The sequence below is a fragment of the Pelophylax lessonae genome (genome assembly GCF_965119305.1).
Source record: "Pelophylax lessonae genome assembly, chromosome: 2".
Taxonomy (NCBI): Eukaryota; Metazoa; Chordata; class Amphibia; order Anura; family Ranidae; genus Pelophylax; species Pelophylax lessonae.
Window position 1 is genome coordinate 561,885,419 of NC_138769.1, and position 20,099 is coordinate 561,905,517.

Below are 20,099 nucleotides of genomic sequence, written 5' to 3' on the forward strand. Positions count from 1 at the left end.
GCCGATGCTCCTTGGAGACTTCCTCTCAGGGAAGGTCTACTGTCCCAAGGGCTAATCTTCCATCCTGCTTTATAGTTGCTGGCTTTGCTGTTGAAAGCCAGGTGCTGAAAAATAGAGGTTTGTCTGAATCTGTGTTTCTCTGCTGTTAAAAGCTAGAAAATCCAACTCCTAGGAAGATCTACCATCATACATGGAAGACGTACATTGCGTGGTGTGAGTCTCTTGGGGTTCCCAATTTTCCTCCATCGAGGGGTTTAGCAGCCCCTGGCCTTGAGTACCATCAAGGGCAAAGTTTCGGTCTTGGCGGTTTTCTTTCAACGTCCATTGGCCACACCTTCCTTGGTGCATACCTTTATCCAGGGAGTTTGACACTTGGCTCCTCCCAGTGCGGTCTCCATTGCTGCCGTGGGGCCTCAATTTGGTTGTCAGTTCTCCAGAAACCTTCCTTCGAAAATACTCGGGAGGTTCCCCTGCTTACGTTGTCCCAGAAGGTGGCCTATTTGGTGGCTATTACTGCTGCGTGCAAGTTGTTGGAGCTGGTGGCACTGTCTTGTCATTCACTTTACCTGGTGGTTCACAGAGATAAGGTGGTTTTTCGTCCCTGTCCATCGTTCCTTCCATAGGTCGTCTCTGATTTCCATTTAAATGAAGCCATTGTGTTGCCTTTCCTATGTCCCAGGCCTAAACATCCTAAGGAAATTGCCTTGCATTCCCTGGATGTTGTTCGGGCAGTCAGGGTGTATCTGGCAGCTACGGAGTCTTTTAGGAAGTCAGACTCACTATTTGTACTCGCAGATGGAAGGGTTGGCAGCTTCTGCTGCGACCATTTCCTGATGGATCAGACAGACCATGATTAAGGGCCTATTCCATTAGGGGTCAGGTTCCTCCTTTCCCTGTTTAGGCACACCCTACTCGGGCGCTTAGAGCCTCCTGGGCCTTCTATCATCAGGTGTCAGTGCTGCAGGTTTGCAAAGCGACCACCTGGTTATCTGTGCACACTTTCACAAAGTTTCATAAGGTGGATGTGTTGGCATCTGCGGATGTTTCTTTTGGCCGCAAGGTTTTGCAGGCTGCTGTTTAGAGGACCTGGTCCTCTTTGAGGGTGTATTGTTTTTTTCAGGTGAGCTCCATGTTACCTGGTTGGCTACGGTTTAGCCTTGGGAATTTTTTCTTGCTGTTCCCACCCCTCATGTTTGACACTTTTTGGGATGTCCCAATGGTCAAGAAGATAAGGAGCTGTGTCCGTCAATGAATGAAAGAGAAAATGGGATTTTTGTCTTACCGTAAAATCCATTTCTCTGATATTCATTGACAGACACAGCACCCACCCCTTTGTGGAGTTGGCTTTCTTCTGACACTGCTTGTAACAAAACTGAGTGCCTATAGCTGAGAGTGGGTATATATCCCCTGGGACTGCCCCATAAGCGTAGTCAAGCTTTTTCCTGCCTAGTGTCCAACTCCTGTAGGAGGCAGTATACCCAATGGTCAAGAAGATAAGGGGCTGTGTCCGTTAATGAACATCAGAGAAATGGATTTTACGGTAAGTCAAAAATCCCATTTTTGTTGGGCGTTTTTATGATTTTTTTAATCTTTTTTTATTGATCATGTCTTAGCAACAGAGAAGGCAAGGTTGCATTAGCCATCTGTATTTAAGCAAATAAGGATGCTAAGTGGCACTAGCCGCCTGGTCCTAGCAATGAATAAGCCGCATTAATGCTGCACGCTTGTACACATGTAAACTTTGTTGAAACGTTACATGTGTACAGAGCTCTTTTTACACAGCTCCTGTCAGCAAGATCCTGCATACTAGTTGCTGTATTTTCATTCGGCCATGTGCATGAACAATTGTTAAATTGTTAAATATACGTATTCTGTTTTTTATTAATTATATCTAAATTACAATATGAAACCCAAAGTTAGTTAAGGAAATTGATCATATAATTGCTAGAGTATTAGTGTTGATAATGCCAATATCTCCATTTCTCTTGCATGTTTTTTGCAGATGAACAAGAAGATGAAAGCATGGAAGCGGTGACAAAGGTAGGGGGTTTGCATATTACAAATGGACAATCAGGAAATGTAGTTGACAGCCTTTGATTTGAATTACATTATTTTGATCAATTTTCATGCTGGAGTTTGGTTTAACTTCAGCTACAAGGGAACTTATCACAAGTAAAACAGTTTCTGCCATTTCCAAATCTTTCTTTTTCAAAATTCTGACTTTCATGTTGACCTCCCTGTTTTGGTGCTTAAAATCACTGACCCAGAACAAGTTTGCAGAAAAACCTATTTCTGACTGTTCTAAACTGCGTATTTGTAAAAGTATTGAAATCACTGCATCAACAATCTGGCAACTAACATTTTTAGATTGAAGTTGCAGTTGCTTTAACTGGATTTTGTAAGAACTTACCGTAAAATCTTTTTCTCTGAAGTTTGACAGACGCAGCTCTCCTTAATCATAGACTCGTAGGGTTATGTTCCTCCTTCTAGGGATAGTCACCAGGTGGAAGACAACTTGTCCACGTCTATGGGGGTTGTCCCAGCAGGCATTACCCCTTAGGCTCTGCTATACTCAAACAGTTGTGTTGCAAGCAGTGTCAGAAAAAAAAGCATAACTCAAAGTAGAGGGGCGGGTGCTGCGTCTGTCGATGAACTTCAGAGAAAAGGATTTTATGGTAAGATCTTACAAAAATCCAGTTTTCTCTATCGTTCATCGACAGACGCAGCTCTCCTTAATCATAGACTCCTAGGGATTTCCCAAAGCAGTCAAAACATTAGGGTTGGGAACAAGCCAGGAACAAAAAACCTGAATGCCCCAATGGCCAAACTTAGCCAACCAGGTAAAACAGAGCTCAACCAGGAACAACTGGAGCTCCCCTGGAAAAAAGGAACCCTCAAAGAGAAAACAAAAAAGGAGTTCTCTCTTAAACTGCAGCCTGGAAAACCTTGCGGCTAAAAGAAGCATCCATTTTTATTACTTCCAATTGCAACACGCATGGAGGGCACAGGCAACTCTGGGACAGCTTTTTCTGTCCCCGACCCCTGTCTTTTTCCTTATGCAACAATATCAGGACACCAAGGGATTCATATCAGGCTGCTATGCCTCTCTTCTGGGATCTTTCCTGGAAAGGTGCCCGAGCCAGGCTTGTGACCGCTGGAGCGTGGATGTGGGGGAGATCCCGGGGGAACAGTGGGAGGAGGCCTTGGAGGCAGTCCGTAGCTGCTCTCTCAATGCCTCACACCAGGTGTCGCAGCTTTACATCCTGCTAAGAGTGCATCACACTCCCCGGAAACTCTATGCCATGGGTCTTCGTGACGATGACCTCTGTGGACGATGCCGGAGAGAGGTGGGGGACTTGGTTCACTTGCTGTGGCGATGTCCAAAGCTGCACAGATACTGGTCCACGGTGCTGTCTGCCATTAATGGAACTCTGGGGGTGGCTATCCCTGGGGATCCCAGACATTGCATTTTGGGGATGCTGGAAGCGGTAGTGGAAGATAAGTTTTTGCGTGAGGCCGCCAGCCGGGCACTTTTTCAGGCCCGTCTACTGATCCTGAGACACTGGATAGCGCAGGAGCCACCCACGTATGGGATGTGGTTGGCACAGATGGCTTCTACTTTACGTATGGAGAAGGTTATATATCAACATAGGGGGGTGCCTCAGAAATTCTCTAAGGTATGGGATGTGTGGCTGAACAGCCCAGGCATGGCCCCTGATGATCTTATCCTGGACCGTTTGTTACGGTAATTTTGTGAGAAATGTATATGCTCAATCTTGGATCGGGTGGGAGGGGTAGAGGTGTTCCCTATACTTTCTTATATTTTATAATGCTGTGTGTTTGTCGCAATGTGCTTGACTATGATAACCTTGGGGGGAATGTGGTGTGGCGTGGATTGTGTAATGTTTATAGTTTGATGTTACCATCCGAAAGTTTATTTTTTTTTTTCCTTTCTGACTGTAATGGTGTGAATTTTTCTCAATAAAGCTTTTCTTGATTTAAAAAAAAAAAAAAAAAGAAGCATCCATGGATGCCAGTACATCTACCTTGTAGAATTTTGTAAAGGTATGCACAGACGACCAAGTCGCCGCCTTGCAAACTTGTAGCATCGATGCCTGATGGTTAAAAGCCCAAGAGGCAACCAGCACTCTAGTAGAATACGCCTTCACTGGGAAAGAAGGAACCTGACCCTTCAGTGAATAGGCCTGAACCACCGTCTGTCTGATCTGTCAGAAATGGTCGCAGCAGATGCAGCCAGTCCCTTACGAGGTCCATCCGTAAGGACAAAAAGGGTGTCCGATTTTCTGAAAGACTCAGTGGTTTCTAAATAAACCCTGATCACCCAAACCACATCCAAAGAGTGTAAGGCATACTCCTTGGAATGCTGAGGTTTAGGACAAAGGGAAGGCAGTACAATGTCTTCATTTAAATGAAATTTAGAAACCACCTTAGGAAGGAACGACTGATGAGGTCGAAGAACCACCTTATCTCTGTGAACCAGCAGATAAGGTGAGCGGCAAGACAACGCAGCCAGTTTAGATACTCTGCGGGCAGAAGTGATTGCCACCAAGAAGGCAACCTTCTGAGACAAGGAAAGCAGCGAAATCTCCCAAATTTTCTAAAAAGAGGCTTTTGAAGAACAGACAGCACCAGATTAAGATCCCAAGGCGGCAGCGGGGATCGCCGTGGAGGCACCAAAAGATGCAAAATAAAGGGTCTGGATGAGGCCATTCGTGGCTAATGGATGTTGAAAATAATTAGCCAAAGCCGAAACATAGCCTTTGATAGTACCCAAAGCCAACCGCTGTACAACTCCTTTCTGTAGAAAGGCCAACACCCTGGCAATAGAAAAAAAGCGAGGTTGCACTTTCAGCGATTCGCACCATGAAATGTATGATTTCCACGTGCGATGATAGATTTTCCTGGAAGTCAACTTCCTGGGCCTTCAGAAGAGTGGGAATTACAGAGTCGGAAAGACCCCCTATCTCTCAACACCTGACTTTCAACGGCCATGCCATTAAAGCCAGCGACTGTAAAGCAGGATGGAAGATCGGACCTTGAGACAGCAGACCGTCCCTGAGAGGAAGTCTCTAAGGAGTATCGGCGACCAGCCTTATCAGGTTTGCGTACCAAGACCGGCGAGGGCGGTCTGGAGCCACCAGAATGACCAGAATGTTTTCCACCTCTATACTGCGCAGAAGGCGCGGCAGAAGTTATAACGGGGGAAAGGCATAAATTAGCCGATCCCAAGGAGCCACCAGTGTGTCTGTGGCGTCGGCCAGAGGATCTAGAGACCTGGCAACGAATCTCTGCACCTTCTTGTTGAGGCAAGAGGCAAACAGATCGACATCGGGGGTTCCCCACCAAACACACTGCAGGTGAAACACCTCCAGGTGTAGGGACCACTCCCCTTGGTCCAACACCTGATGACTCAGGTAATCCGCCTGCCATTTCTCCACACCTGGAATGTGTACCGCAGAGAGGGCTGGAACAAAGCTTTCTGCCCAAGTCAGAATCTCGCCCACCTCCTTGGCTGCCAGGACACTCCTGGTGCCCCCCTGGTGATTGATGTAGGCCACTGCCTTGGCATCTGATTGAACCCGAACAGGACAACCTTGCAGATGATACGTCCAATGATTTCGACAAAGTTTGATCACTCTGAGTTCCAAAACATTGATCGGAGGTTTTGACTCTTCCACCGTCCAGATACCCTGGGAACAGAACTTCCCCAGCAGCCCGACAAGCTGGCGACCGTGGTTATCACTGTCCAAAACAACAGTAGGAAGGACTTGCCCTGGCACAGTGCAGGAGACTGAATCCACCACAACAAATTTGATTTTTTGTTGTAGATCAACTGAATCACAGAATCTAAGGACTTTGAATCCTTGTTCCACTTTTCCAAAATCTTCCGCTGCAAAGGTCTTGTATGGAACTGAGCAAACTGAACCGCTTCGAACGTAGACACCATAAGGCCTAAAGCTCGCATGCAAACTCTGGGGGAGTACAGCTTGTTGTCCAACAACAACTGAATCGCCCCCCGCAACTTGTCCGGGGAAAGAGAAACTCTCGCCAAGGCTGAATCCATAATCAAGCCTAGGTACTTCAGTCTCAGGACAGGAGTCAACGCGGACTTCTTGAAATTGATGGTCCAACCGAACTCCTGAAGAGTTCTGACAGTCACCTCCAGGTTCCCCAACAGGACTGAATGAGAGTCAGCTCTCAACAGGAGATCGCCCAGGTACCCCAGTACCAATCCCCCTCCGGCGCAGCAATGCTAGCACTGGAGCCAGAACCTTGTTAAACACCCTGGGAGCGGAGGCGAGACCAAAGGGTAACACCACAAATTGATAATGCTGCTCCACTACCGCAAAGCGGAGAAACCACTGGTGTCCAACGTAGATAGGGATGTGTAGATAACGCGTCCTTGATATCTATGGAGGCTAAGAAGCCCCCCTGATGCAGAGACGTTACTACCGTGCGGATGGACTCCATCCGAAACCTCTGTACCCGCACAAAACTGTTCAGGGCCTTGAAATTCAGGATGGGAAGCACCTTGCCTTCTTTTCTGGGCACGGTGAACAGATTGGAATAAAATCCTTGAAAACGTTCTGGAGCCGGAACTGGCACAATCACCCCTTGCAAAAGCAAGTCGTGTACCGCCCTGCGCGGGTCCTGTAACCTGGCCTTGGACAAGTGAGGATTGGACGGGAAGAACCGGTCTCGAGGATGAGACCGGAATTCAATTTTGTATCCCGATCAATTTGTGAACCCATTTGTCCTGAATCAAGGAAGTCCAGGGTTCCTGAAAGAATCTACGATGTCCCCTTCACCCCAGAATCGGGTGAGGGCGCCCCTTCTTGCAGACGAGGGCTTGTCTGCGGGTCCGGGATTACTTCCCTTGGACTTACCAGACCATGGCTTCTTGGTCCCTCCGGAAGATCTAAACAGCTTACCTTTTTCTTGGGATCTGGAGGTATGAAAAAGACGTTTATGAGCAGTAAAGGAATGCCCCTGCTTGGAGCACGGCGCCTTGCCTTTAGACGATTGGTGCAGATTAGTGCTCTTACCCCCCGTGATTCCCTTGATCAACTCGTCCAGAGAGCCTCCAAATAGCTTCTCCCCTGTAAAAGGAAGATCAGTAACAGCTTTCTTTGAAGCCTGGTCAGCCAGATCATGTGCCTAATGGCAACTCCCACTGCTGACATCCTGGCCACCAATAAGGCCAAGTCCAGGTACGTATCACACATGAACACCAATGCCTGGACCAACTGGTCCAACAGCTCCAGAACCGCAGGGGGAAGCTGTGTCGTTTCCAAGGTACTCTTTAGTAACTTCCCCCATTCAGCAGCAGTCTGCGAGAATGTTCACAAAGTTAGGTTTTAACATGTGACCTGTTACCACATGGACATGACAGTATAAGGATTCCACCCCGTCTATCCTCGGGATCTGAAAAGTTTGGAGACTCTTCCACTGGCACCAGAGTCACTTTAATCAACCTGGCCACCGGGGAATCCACTTTCGGTGGGACAGCCCACCTGTTGGCCACCACCTCTGCAAAGGGATAGCGGCGTGTAAAAAGCTTAGGTAACACCAACATGTGCTTGATGCGCCACGATTGTTCATCCACAATAGAGTGAAACAAGTCAGGGCAAGGGAACACTTTTCCTGATTTGCGATATTTGCGGTAGCCAAAAGACACCTGCGTAACTGACGCCGTGGGTTCATCAGCAATTTTTAGGGTTCCCCTTACAGAAATTATCAAATTTTCTACCAAAGCGCGTTCCCGCTCGACAACTGAGGAGGACAGGTCCTCTTCACAGCCAGAAAGCAAAGACTCCGACCCCTCAGGGTGGTCTGCGTCTGCGGCGACCATGTCTGTGTCAGAATCCGAAGATCCTGCAGATGGAGGTGAGGACGGGGGGCGTTTGTGGCTAGCAGCACCAGAACAAACAAACTCCACTTTTGACATCAGGCTTTGCAGAAAAACTGCAATCTCCGGCTGCAACTGTGAGCCAGAGGGTCCCGCAGCCATTTCCAGGCGGTCTGTAGGAGAGATTTTATACTGGGATTCCATTTGCAAAAAGAAAAACATTTTTTGGCAATGTCCCTTTAAGACCGCGAAAAAGGGGGTCCCCCAATATAGCTGCGGACTCCCAAACCCTGATGAATAAACAGATATAGCAGAGCAGGAGAGGAGAAGCCTACAGGAGACCCCCAGAACATTTCCCGATCCAGAGAACACGTGCAGTCTCTATCAGAGCCAAAACGAAAGTGACACAGAAAGTGCAGGAAGAGGAAGAAGCTCTGACTCATACACAGAAAAAATGTGCTGCATGCTAGGTCTGCCCCTGGACCACAAGAAAATGGCCGCTAAACAGGTTGCAATGGGGAATCCAAGAAAATGTCTGCCCATACAAACCTGATGGGAACACAGAGGTATGAACCACGGCAAAATTAGCGGCCCCTATAGTGCGCCATGCGGTCTCCGGGACCCCCAAAAAGAGGTCACAGAACGAAGGCAACTAAGGGTCCCAATTTAGGGATCCACCCAGGATGATCCATTCCCCTCAAAAGAACGCGTCACCATCCATTGGGGCACTGTCGTGGTGAGACCTAGTTCTGGACTATAACCTGCTCACACTCGCAGGCCAGGCTGGGAGACCTTAAGGATCTAGATTATCCAGTGCGAATACCAGCCGGCTGTTGCTTGTAGTTCCTCTGGATCTTGATCCTCTCGAACTATCTAGTTAAAAAAAAAATCACAAATTCTCCCTGGGTAATGCCTGCTGGGATAGCCCCCATAGGCGTGGACAAGTTTTTTTTCCTAGGAGACGGAGCATAACCCTATGAGTCTATGATTAAGGAGAGCTGCGTCTGTCGATGAACGATAGAGAAATTTATTTTAGGTGTCTCTATAAGCTGGATTGCTGATATATATATATATATATATATATATATATATATATATATATATATATATATATATATATAAAAAACACAAATCAATGCAACTCTATAGTCATTAAGAAATCATTAAACCTGAACTTCAGGCAAATAGCTTAATGAAATACATATATGAGCACCAGTTTTACCTGCTAAAAAGAATTGTGTTTCTCTTCAGCTGTTTTATTATACAGCCCACATCTGACAGTCTGACTCTGGGTTTTTTTTTTGTTTTTTTTTTATACACAAAGCATTGTTATCATGTTATTGTGTTTGTCTGTCATATTGGTCAGAAATCAAGTTGATTCTGTCCCAGTCACAGTTTCTGACAGAATAGCTGTCAGATACATCAGTGTCACAAAACTAGTATCCAGGGTGTTAACTGCTTGTTATTCAATAGGACATTTTGTATTGTATTGTCAGACTTAAAAACAGATTGCAAGTGGGAACCACTTGGTTTTAAGGTGTCTGGTATGTCTGTATGAATTTAAATGGACCGAACAGCATAAGCTTTTATAGATGGGTTCCTAGGATATTTGCATGCCAATGATGAAAAATTAAAAAATGCAAGTCTGCATGTATACTTCAAATTTGGCCTTTTGCTAAGTGAACGCCAACTGGTAAAGCCAGATATACGCCTGTACATAGTGATATTGTACCACTTTTTCTTTGATCTGTTTCTTCACCATATATGTCTCTACTGGAATAATAGAAAGAAATATGATATTTATTTGGATACGCTACTGGACTCCTTTTTTTACTTTTTATGTCAGTCTAGGAACAATCTCTAAACACTTGAGTACTCTTTCTCTGTTCTAATAATACAAAATTTAATTCCACTAGTCTATTGTGGATACAGTATTCAAGAGGTTGTGAAGTTGTGTTATAATCCCTGGGCCTGTCCTGTCTGCCTTTATTCATAGACAAATGCATATTGCTATAAAAAATACAACCATAGAGATTTTCCCCTTGACTATTTAACAATACAGCTAATAGATCTTTGGTCCTCTTAGGAAGAAGATGAGAACTCTTCTGGAATCAAAAGTGAACAAGTGAAGACCTCTGACCTTCATGAAGACAATGTAACTGAACAAACGCATCACATTATTATCCCCAGCTATGCTGCCTGGTTTGACTATAATAGGTACTTATTACAGTCATCACTCTTGTCACCTAACCAGTTGATGTTACTTAAAATCACAACCACTGTTCATCTGATGTGATCATTGGCTTCTTCTTGCAGTGTACATGCAATTGAGCGCCGAGCACTGCCTGAGTTTTTTAATGGAAAGAACAAATCCAAAACCCCTGAGATGTAAGTATTAGCCCACATATGAATGCTGTTTATGCTAATGAAAATGGCAGTTATTTAGCCAGACGTGTTTCCTTGTAGGTCTTAAAATCTGCTTATAGCAAATAATGTTGGTAATTATAGGGTGTATGCTCCACATGACCAATAACATAATCTTTTCATTAGCATCAGGATTGTGGCTAAGCGGTTCGCACTGTTGCTTTTAGTTCTAAGGTCTCGGTCTCTACATCCCGTAGCTTCTAAGGATGCCTCTATGTGGTGCCTTTATGTATGGTAGAAGCTGTTCAATACATTGCAGATAAATGTGTGAAATAACGTGAACCAAACCCAGTTGTTACTTTAAAGTGTGTCAGGAAAAGAGTCTCTGTATTCAAATCACCAAAAACCCCACAGAGAATATAGCACCTTCTAAGGCTACCAAAATATGCAATTATTGGACATGTATATTACAAAATACATCACAGAGGCCAATCCCCCCTAGGGATGCTAATACTCTGTCCCCATCCTTCCAGATAGAGCCTAAATGGAGACATAGGTATGATGAGGCACATGCGGCAGCCATTGCAAAACCTTTTGCCTGGTGGTAAAACTTCCTGTCAAACACAAAGAAGTTATTGTGTAACACAAAAACCAGTAGTTCTATCGAGAACTAATTGTGAGGGCCAGACAAGGGATGTCTCAAGGCTAACCATTGGGCCACCACATGCACTCCCCTCTGGTGGGGGGAGAGATGTATATAGTGATTTCACACCCACCCCGTCAGCAAACAGTCCTCTGGCAGCTCTAAGTCTGTCATCTTTCTAAGCAGGTTGCCCATGTCCAAAACAAATTATGGTAATTCTTCTACTAAATATGGTAATTCTTCTACTAAATTCTCCTATCTACATATTGCTCTAGGTGTTCGGTGGGTCCTCTAGTTCAGAGGCTGTTGGTCTCCCTGGTGGTCTGTTTGGCACATAATTGTGAAGTGAAGGGAAAATAATAAATGGTTTTCAGAATTTTTTACAAATAAATATCTGAAAAATATGGCGTGCATTTGTATTCAGCCCCCTTTACTCTGCTACCCCTAACAAAAATTTAGTGAAACCAATTGCCTTCAGAAGTCACCTAATTAGTAAACAGAGTCTACCTGTATGTAATTTAATCTCAGTAAAAATTCAGCTGTTCTTCAATCCATCATCCGAAAATGGAAAGAGTATGGCACAACTGTAAGTCTACCAAGACATGGCCGTCCACCTAAACTGACAGGTCGGGGAAGGAGAGCATTAATCAGAGAAGCAGCCAAGAGTCCCATGGTAACTTGAAGAGCTGCAGAAAAACCAAAGCTCAGGTGGGAGAATCTGTCCACATGACAATTATTAGTCGTGCGCTCCACAAACCTGGCCTTTATGAAAGAGTGACAAGAAGAAAGCCATTGTTGAAAGAAAGCCTGAAGAAGTCCCATTTTCAGTTTGTGAGAAGCCATGTGGGGAACATGGGACACAGCGAGCATGGAAGAAGGAGCTGTGGTCGAATGAGACCAAAATTTAACTTTTTGGCCTAAAAGCAAAACGCTACGTGTGGCGGAAAACTAACACTGCACATCACCGTGAACACCTCATCCCCACTGTGAAACATGGTGGGGGCAGCATCATGTTGTGGGGATGCTTTTCTTCAGCAGGGACAGGGAAACTGGTCAGAGTTGATGGGAAGATGGATGGAGCCAAATACAGGGCATTCTTAGAAGAAAACCTGTTAGAGTCTGCAAAAGACTTGAGACTGGGGCAGAGATTCACCTTCCAGCAGGACAACGACCCTAAACATACAGCCAGAGCTACAATGGAATGGTTTAGATCAAAGCATATTCATGTGTTAGAATGGCCCAGTCGAAGTCCAGACCTAAATCCAATTGAGAATCTGTGGCAAGACTTGAAAATTGCTGTTCACAGACACTCTCCATCCAATCTGACATTGCTTGAGCTATTTTGCAAAGAAGAGTGAGCAAAAATGTCACTCTCTAGTGATAAAACTGTTGGAGACATACCCAAAAATACTTGCAGCTGTAATTGCACCGAAAGGTCGTTCTACAAAGTATTGACTGGGGGCTGAATGTAATAAAACGAATTTAAAACAGCACTAGCAATCCATGTGAAAATTATTAAATAGTGATTAGTGAAAAAATTAATAAATATTTTACACATAAATATTCAAATGTAATAAAACAGTCCTTAGTAGTGATAAATCCAATAAAGTGCTCAGGTGCAGAAATGGTTATCCAAACGGTGCTCAGGTGATTGGGGGCTGAATACAAATGTACGCCACACTTTTCACATATTTATTTGTGAAAAAAAATTGAAAACCATGTAACTTTTTCTTTCCTCTTCACAATTATGTGCCACTTTGTGTCGGTCTATTACATGAAATCTCAGGAAAATACATTTACGTTTTTGGTTGTAACATGACAAAATGAGAAAATTTCTAGGGGTATGAATACTTTTTCAAGATACTATACTTCCTTGGCATAGTCCTATTCCTTACAGGGTTTTTAGTGAGAGAGGGAATGGGGAGGGGAGGGGTGGGTCTTGGGAAAAGGTAGTGGGGGATGGGGAGGCGGGTTCTTTCTGGATTACCTAGGGGTAATGGCCTCTGTAATGTATTTTGAAATATACAGGCAGTCCCCAGGCTACAAACAAGATAGGGTCTGTAGGTTTGTTCTTCTTGAAGTTGTATATAGGTTGGAACACGTACATTTTATAAGTGTAGCTCCAGCCAAAGAATCATTTTTAAGCTTCTGGATTGCATAGGGAAGTGTTAACACCCCTGTAACATTTATTTTGCTGTCTGTGCCCCTGTTCAGAAGATTTCTGTCCCTGTGACAATTGGATTTTAAAAATTGTGGGTTGTTGTGGAAACAAGGATTGGTGATAAAGCTTCAGTGGAGACTCCTTTTTCCCCATAATACTGTAACTCTTACAGGAGTGAATTTACCTTCCTAGGTGTAGATTTCCTCTCACTTCCTGTTCTCTCCCTCCGTTTGTTAGTAGGAGTTGTTTTTATTAGGAGTCCCCTTATATTTGGGTATAGGCACCAATTGCATTCCACTTCCAGGATTTAACTATTTGTAGGTTTCTTTTTCTCTGTGTTAAAATCCCTTACTTTAAGTTATTGATTTTTTATTAGTATTTCCTGTTGAAAAGTGGTTCGCCATTACTAGTTGATATTTGATTCTCTCAAAGGTGCCAACCACAGGTGAAACACACATACTCAGTCATTTTTATCTATTTTGCCTTCTTCCAGTTTTTCAAAATATAAAATGCATGCTAAGTAATCAGTGAAACAAAATGATTTCTATTCTGTAGCTATTTGGCATATCGAAATTTCATGATTGACACGTATCGGCTGAATCCTCAGGAATACCTCACTTCAACAGCATGCCGGCGCAACCTGGCAGGGGATGTTTGTGCTATCATGAGGTGCGTGTGACAATGTAATCTTATGAAACTTAAAAGGTTGACCTCTGTTGTGATAGTTCGTGGCAGAACACTTGTGACGGATGTTTTGTTTGATTATGTGAATGCTTCATACAGGGTCCATGCCTTCTTGGAACAGTGGGGATTAATTAATTATCAAGTGGATGCCGAGAGTCGTCCTACACCAATGGGGCCACCTCCCACTTCACATTTTCATGTCTTAGCTGACACACCATCAGGACTGGTACCACTGCAGCCCAAAACACCACAGGTACTCTTGTTTAATTTTACTGTCTGTAACTAAGGTGCTTTACAGGAAATCAACTGCCATACATCACATAAATACAGCCACTACTATGAGATGTCTGAGAACTGTTTCAATAAAACAAGCAGTCTTCCATTTCTGATGTTTAACCATGTACTGGACTATTGCAGTTATCTTACAGGAAGCTGTTTACATTCAGGTGATTGCTTTTCAGATTAGATATTTTTTCAGTATTTATAGAAGCATTTATCCAAGTTTCTGATAATGTTTTTTTCACGGTTTACTATCTCATCTTACTTCTATTTGTCACGCATGTTTGTTTAATTCTTTTCTATTCTCCTAACAGACCTCAGCCTCACAGCAGATGCTCACTTTTCCAGACAAAGGTAAAGAAAAACCAAGTGACCTGCAAAATTTTGGCCTAAGGACTGACATGTATAGCAAGAAGAATACAACATCCAAGGTGAGTTTCAAGGTCTGGTTTTAAAAAAAATATGCACCTGTTGTTGAGGAAATATGGGGAACAGTACATTACTGTTATTTCATTAAAGCGGTAGTAAAACGCCACAAAAATATAAACGAAAATCGGGCCCCCTGCAGGTTTAAGGCATAATGTACTAATATGCACCACATACTAGCACATTATAACAGACTTACCTGTACATTGATCCCTCCAGCTCATTGCTGTCACAACTCCCTGGCGCTTTCATCTTCCTTCCAGGTTCACAGGCTCCGCCTATATGAATGGCTGGGGCTGTGATGACGTCACTTCCATGCATGGTATGCTGACCGTTCAGAGCGCATGCACTTGTGACTTTTTTGGCTGCATCCTGTGTGAATATCTCATAAACAGTGCCCGTTTAGAAGATATTCACTGTACCTGCAGGTAAGCCTTATTATAAGCTTACCTGTAGGTACAAGGTAAAATGTGGGCTTTACTTGCACTTTAAAATGAATATAAAGCAAACATGTTTCTTTCACTTTTGGATAGAGTAAGGAGTGGTTAAAACCCTATTTCTTTATCGTACATCACGGGACACAGAGTAACATAACAATTACTATGTGGATTAAGCGCCAGCTATAGGTAAATGGTCACTGGCAGATCAATCAAACAGGAAGTCCTCCTCTATATAATCCCTCCTACACAGGAAGTACCTCAGTTTTTTGCCAGTGTCTGTAAGGTGGTGGTTACTGAATGTGAAACATGTGCTCGCATACTTCGAGGTCTGGACTTCAATCGGATCAATTCGAAAAAGCAGTCAGCCAAAATAGATGGTGCCCGAGCCTCATTGGATAGAAGAGAAGATTTCTCGAGGTTTGCATGTATTGCAGCCTTATGGCGCTGGACCCTGCGTAAGGAACCCTGTGCAGTGTTTGTTCTGACCAAGGTGTTTTCCTGCTGGGTGCCATACAGGTCCAGGGGAGTATACCCCAGATTAAAGGGGATCCAGTCCCTGAATTTCTTTTATGACTGAGCCCACTGTGATAGGTGAAGATTGGACTCCTGTTAGCTTAGGGTCCAGCTGCAGGATTTTGCTGTTTCTCTTTTTTTTTTTTTTTTTTTTTTACAAAAAAAGAGAGATTTGTAGTTTCTGTCTTTCTCCCAGTGGCCACTGTTCATGCCCTGTGTACTTTTCAGAAGTATTGGACTGCAGTGTCTCCTCCAGCCACTAGAGGGCACAGTTTCGCTCAGTATGGCCTTCTCCTGTATAGACAGGAAGTAGAAGGGTGGCCATTTTTGGTGAACCATGTGCGCTGAAGGATCAGCAAGGCCTCTGAGACATAACTTCAGCCTATGGCTACATAGTGAAATGGGTCATTTCTATGGGAGAGCTAGGTGACCGGTTAAGGCATGGTTATATACAGCATAAAGGTATACTTGTATACTTACTGCTTAGTCCGGGGGGCTTGTACAACTGTTTGTCGATACACCCCTGTACAGGTATCAGTGCACTTCAAGAAGTTATGTCTCCAGAATAGCGTGCATTTGTTCTGCAGCAACTTCTTTTTAGGCTGTTTTGAACCAGCATTAAGGCTGTATTGGAGCCTATATGCTTGGCTTAACCTGCAAAATCAGCTGGGGCCAAGTGCAGTTGAGCTGGTGCAGCACAGTAAACATGTTCATGCCTGCCTACTTGCATAAACACATGCCTGCTTACTTGCATAAACACATGCCTGCTTATTTGTATAGGCGTGTGTTTGCTTGGGCACATGCTTGCATGAACGCATGCTTACATACGTTTGCATAAACTCAGATTGCATAAATACATGGACACGTGTTTTTATGTTTGCATAAACGCGTGGTTGCATAGACGCATGTTGCATAAACGCATGCTTGCTAATTGTGTGGATGAATGTTTGTATGGGTACGTGTTTGCATGGACACGTGTTTGCATAGGCACGTGTTTTCATGTTTGCGGGAACACGTGTTTGCATAAATGCATATTTGCATAAACTCATGCTTAAATGCATTATGCATAAAAGCATATTTTCATTTGAACTACATACAGTTGGGCAAAAAAGTATTTAGTCAGCCACCATTTGTGCAAGTTCTCCCACTTAAAAGTTAAGAGAGAGGCCTGTAATTTTCTTTTCTTTTTAAACGGTTTTTATTGAAGGCAAAAGAAACATGGTACAGCAATATGCAGTGAAAATAGTAGGTACATGCCTAGATAAAACAAGGCACAATGAGATACAAAACTGCTGTATACAAAACTGCTGTATATAACATACAAACAACATGTAACAAATGCAATACATATATGGGATCGACCCGACGTACCGTCTGGGATGCAATGAGGGTACGTTCAAACTGTAGGTGTGACTGAGGCCATGCTGCGTGGATGGACCCCCACACAGAAGGGGTCTCAACCAAAACCAAGGTATAGCTCTTAAGTGGGTACACCAGGGGCCGAGTGGGGGGGGGGGGGGGATCTGGGTTGACAGGTCTGGAAGAAAGTAGGGTAAGTAGGGGAGGGTCTAGGCCTGTAATTTTCATCATAGGTACACTTCAACTATGAGAGACAGAATGGGGGGAAAGAATCCAGGAAATCACATTGTAGGATTTCTAATGAATTAATTGGGAAATTCCTCGGTAAAATAAGTATTTGGTCACCTACAAACAAGCAAGATTTCTGGCTCTGACAGACCTGTACCTTCTTCTTTAAGAGGCTCCTCTGTCCTCCACTCGTTACCTGTATTATTGGCACCTGTTTAAACTTGTTATCAGTAAAAAAGACACCTGTCCACAACCTCAGTCACACTCTAAACTCCACTATGGCCAAGACCAAAGAGCTGTCGAAGGACACCAGAAACAATATTGTAGACCTGCACCAGGCTGGGAAGACTGAATCTGCAATAAGCAAGCAGCTTGGTGTGAAGAAATTAACTGTGGGAGCAATTATTAGAAAATGGAAGACATACAAGACCACTGATAATCTCCCTCCATCTGGGGCTCCACGCAAGATCTCACCCTGTGGGGTCAAAATGATCACAAGAACGGTGAGCAAAAATCCCAGAACCACATGGGGGGACCTAGTGAATGACCTGCAGAGAGCTGGGACCAAAGTAACAAAGGCTACCATCAGTAACACACTACGCCGCCGGGGACTCAAATCCTGCAGTGCCAGACGTGTCCCCCTGCTTAACACAGTACATGTCCGGGCCTGTTTGAAGTTTGCTAGAGAGCATTTGGATGATCCAGAAGAGGATTGGGAGAATGTCATATGGTCAGATGAAACCAAAGTACAACTTTTTGGTACAAACTCAACTCGTCGTATTTGGAGGAGAAAGAATGCGGAGTTGCATCCAAAGAACACCATACCTACTGTGAAGCATGGTTTGGGGCTGTTTTCTGCAAAGTGACCAGGATGACTGATCCATGCAAAGGAGAGGATGAATGGGGCCATGTATCGTGAGATTTTGAGTGAAAACCTCCTTCTATCAGCAAGGGCATTGAAGATGAAACGTGGCTGGGTCTTTCAGCATGACAATCATCCCAAACACACCACCCGGGCAGCGAAGGAGTGGCCTCGTAAGAAGCATTTCAAGGTCCTGTAGTGGCTTAGCCAGTCCCCAGATCTCAACCCCATAGAAAACCTTTGGAGGGAGTTGAAAGTCCGTGTTGCCCAGCGACAGCCCCAAAAACATCACTGCTCTAGAGGAGATCTGCATGGAGGAATAGGCCAAAATACCAGCAACAGTGTGTGAAAACCTTGTGAAGACTTACAGAAAACGTTTGACCCCTGTCATTGCCAACAAAGGGTATATAACAAAGTATTGAGATGAACTTTTGTTATTTACCAAATACTTATTTTCCACCATAATTTGCAAATAAATTCTTAAAAAATCAGACAATGTGATTTTCTGGATTTGTTTTCTCGTTTTGTCTCTCATAGTTGAAGTGTACCTATGATGAAAATTACAGGCCTCTCTCATCTTTTTAAGTGGGAGAACTTGCACAATTGGTGGCTGACTAAATACTTTTTTGCCCAACTGTACATATATGCATATTTGCCTTAAACTGCATGCATATATGCTTATTTGTCTTGAACTGCATGCATATATGCTTTTTAGCCTTGAACTGCATGCATATATGCTTTTTTGCCTTGAACTGCATACATATATGCATAATTGCCTTGAACTGCATACATCTATGCTTAATTGCCTTTAACTGCATGTATATACACTTATTTGCCTTTAACCAGGGCTCGAAAAAACCCGGGGCGCCAGGTCTCATTGGCGACTAGAATTAGCGACCTGGCCCCTGGGGTTCATTGCAGGAGGTGTCCTGTCCCTTTTGCGAACCCCTCACTCCCCGAGTGCATGGACTACCGCGCCATCCAATAATTTAGGCCGTGGCTTTTCAGCCTTCTATAGTGAGAGAATGGGGAACTGGCGCCCTCTTGGGGGGGGGGGGGCCCGGGAGTTTGAGAAGCAGTCACTAATGGCTGTTTCCCCTGCCTGTCCTCAATGCCTGCCAATCTCCTTCCCAAGAGGAGATGAGAGGGAAGTTTTTGCAGGCTTCATCTCCCTGTCCACTTACATTTGCTTAAAGGTAAGTGGACAGGGAGTGTGGTTATTATTATTATTTATTTATTTTTTAAATTATTAAAATAAAAAAATTAATTATTTTTCTTTTTTCTTTCAATTATCATTAAAAAAAAAAAATATATATATATATATATATCATTTTTTTCCCCTCATCGCAATGCCACAGCCACACAGCTGAAGGCCCCTTTCATACGGGCTGTCTGATCAGGTCCGCCTGTCAGTTTTTCAGGCAGACCTGATCGGACCCTTCAGTCTCCTCTATGGGGCTGTAATCTGCCGTCATCTGATCCTGTCCGCCAAAAACAGACGGATGGTGGTTCTATTTTCTATCCATCCCGTGGATCGGATCAGATCAGATGGCATCGGATGGAAACAGACAAACAGTCTGTTTCCATCCGATTGCGCTATAGAGGAGAGTGGGGTTCTAGTCGTCTTTATGTGTAAATTTAGTATGTTATTTTTTGGAAATAAAGCTTGGTTGTTTGTTTAAAAAAAAACAAAAAAACTGGCTCCTAACATTTTTAGCAGGCAAATTTGTCAAGCCCTGCCTTTAACTACATGCATATATGCTTATTTGCCTTGAACTGCATGCATATATGCTTTTTTGCCTTGAACTGCATGCATATATGCTTAATCGCCTTGAACTGCATACATCTATGCTTAATTGCCTTTAACTGCATGTATATACACTTATTTGCCTTTAACTGCATGCATATATGCCTATTTGCCTTGAACTGCATTCATATATGCTTTTTTGCCTTGTACTGCATGCATATATGCTTATTTGCCTTAAACTGCATGCATATGCGCTTATTTGCCTTGAACTGCATACATATGTGCTTGGTTACATTAAACTGTGCTTATTTGCCTTGGACTACATAAATAAATGCATGAATGGCAAGAATACTTATATACCTGCATATTGGCATACCTAGGTGCCTACATAACAATATACCTGGGTACCTGCATACTTGCACACCTACAGGCTTGCACAGTGGTAGACCAATGTTGTTTTGGGCCTGCATCCTTGAGAGAATGCGTATTAGGTGTTGGCTAATAAAGTTGCTACATTTTTACC

The 20,099-nt window shown here is 43.8% G+C and overlaps 1 protein-coding gene across 5 annotated transcripts in view; it reads left to right on the forward strand.

The window, feature by feature from the left end:
• Window positions 1-20,099, forward strand: part of SMARCC2 (SWI/SNF related BAF chromatin remodeling complex subunit C2) — a 209,476-nt gene that overhangs the window by 108,365 nt on the left and 81,012 nt on the right. For all 5 annotated transcript variants that reach the window (XM_082245457.1, XM_082245459.1, XM_082245460.1 and 2 more), the window contains exons 11-16: window positions 2,003-2,040; window positions 9,957-10,087; window positions 10,187-10,258; window positions 13,594-13,707; window positions 13,822-13,975; window positions 14,316-14,432. In XM_082245457.1, coding sequence (XP_082101583.1) covers window positions 2,003-2,040; window positions 9,957-10,087; window positions 10,187-10,258; window positions 13,594-13,707; window positions 13,822-13,975; window positions 14,316-14,432 — 626 coding nt within the window. The remainder of the gene's footprint in view (window positions 1-2,002; window positions 2,041-9,956; window positions 10,088-10,186; window positions 10,259-13,593; window positions 13,708-13,821; window positions 13,976-14,315; window positions 14,433-20,099) is intronic.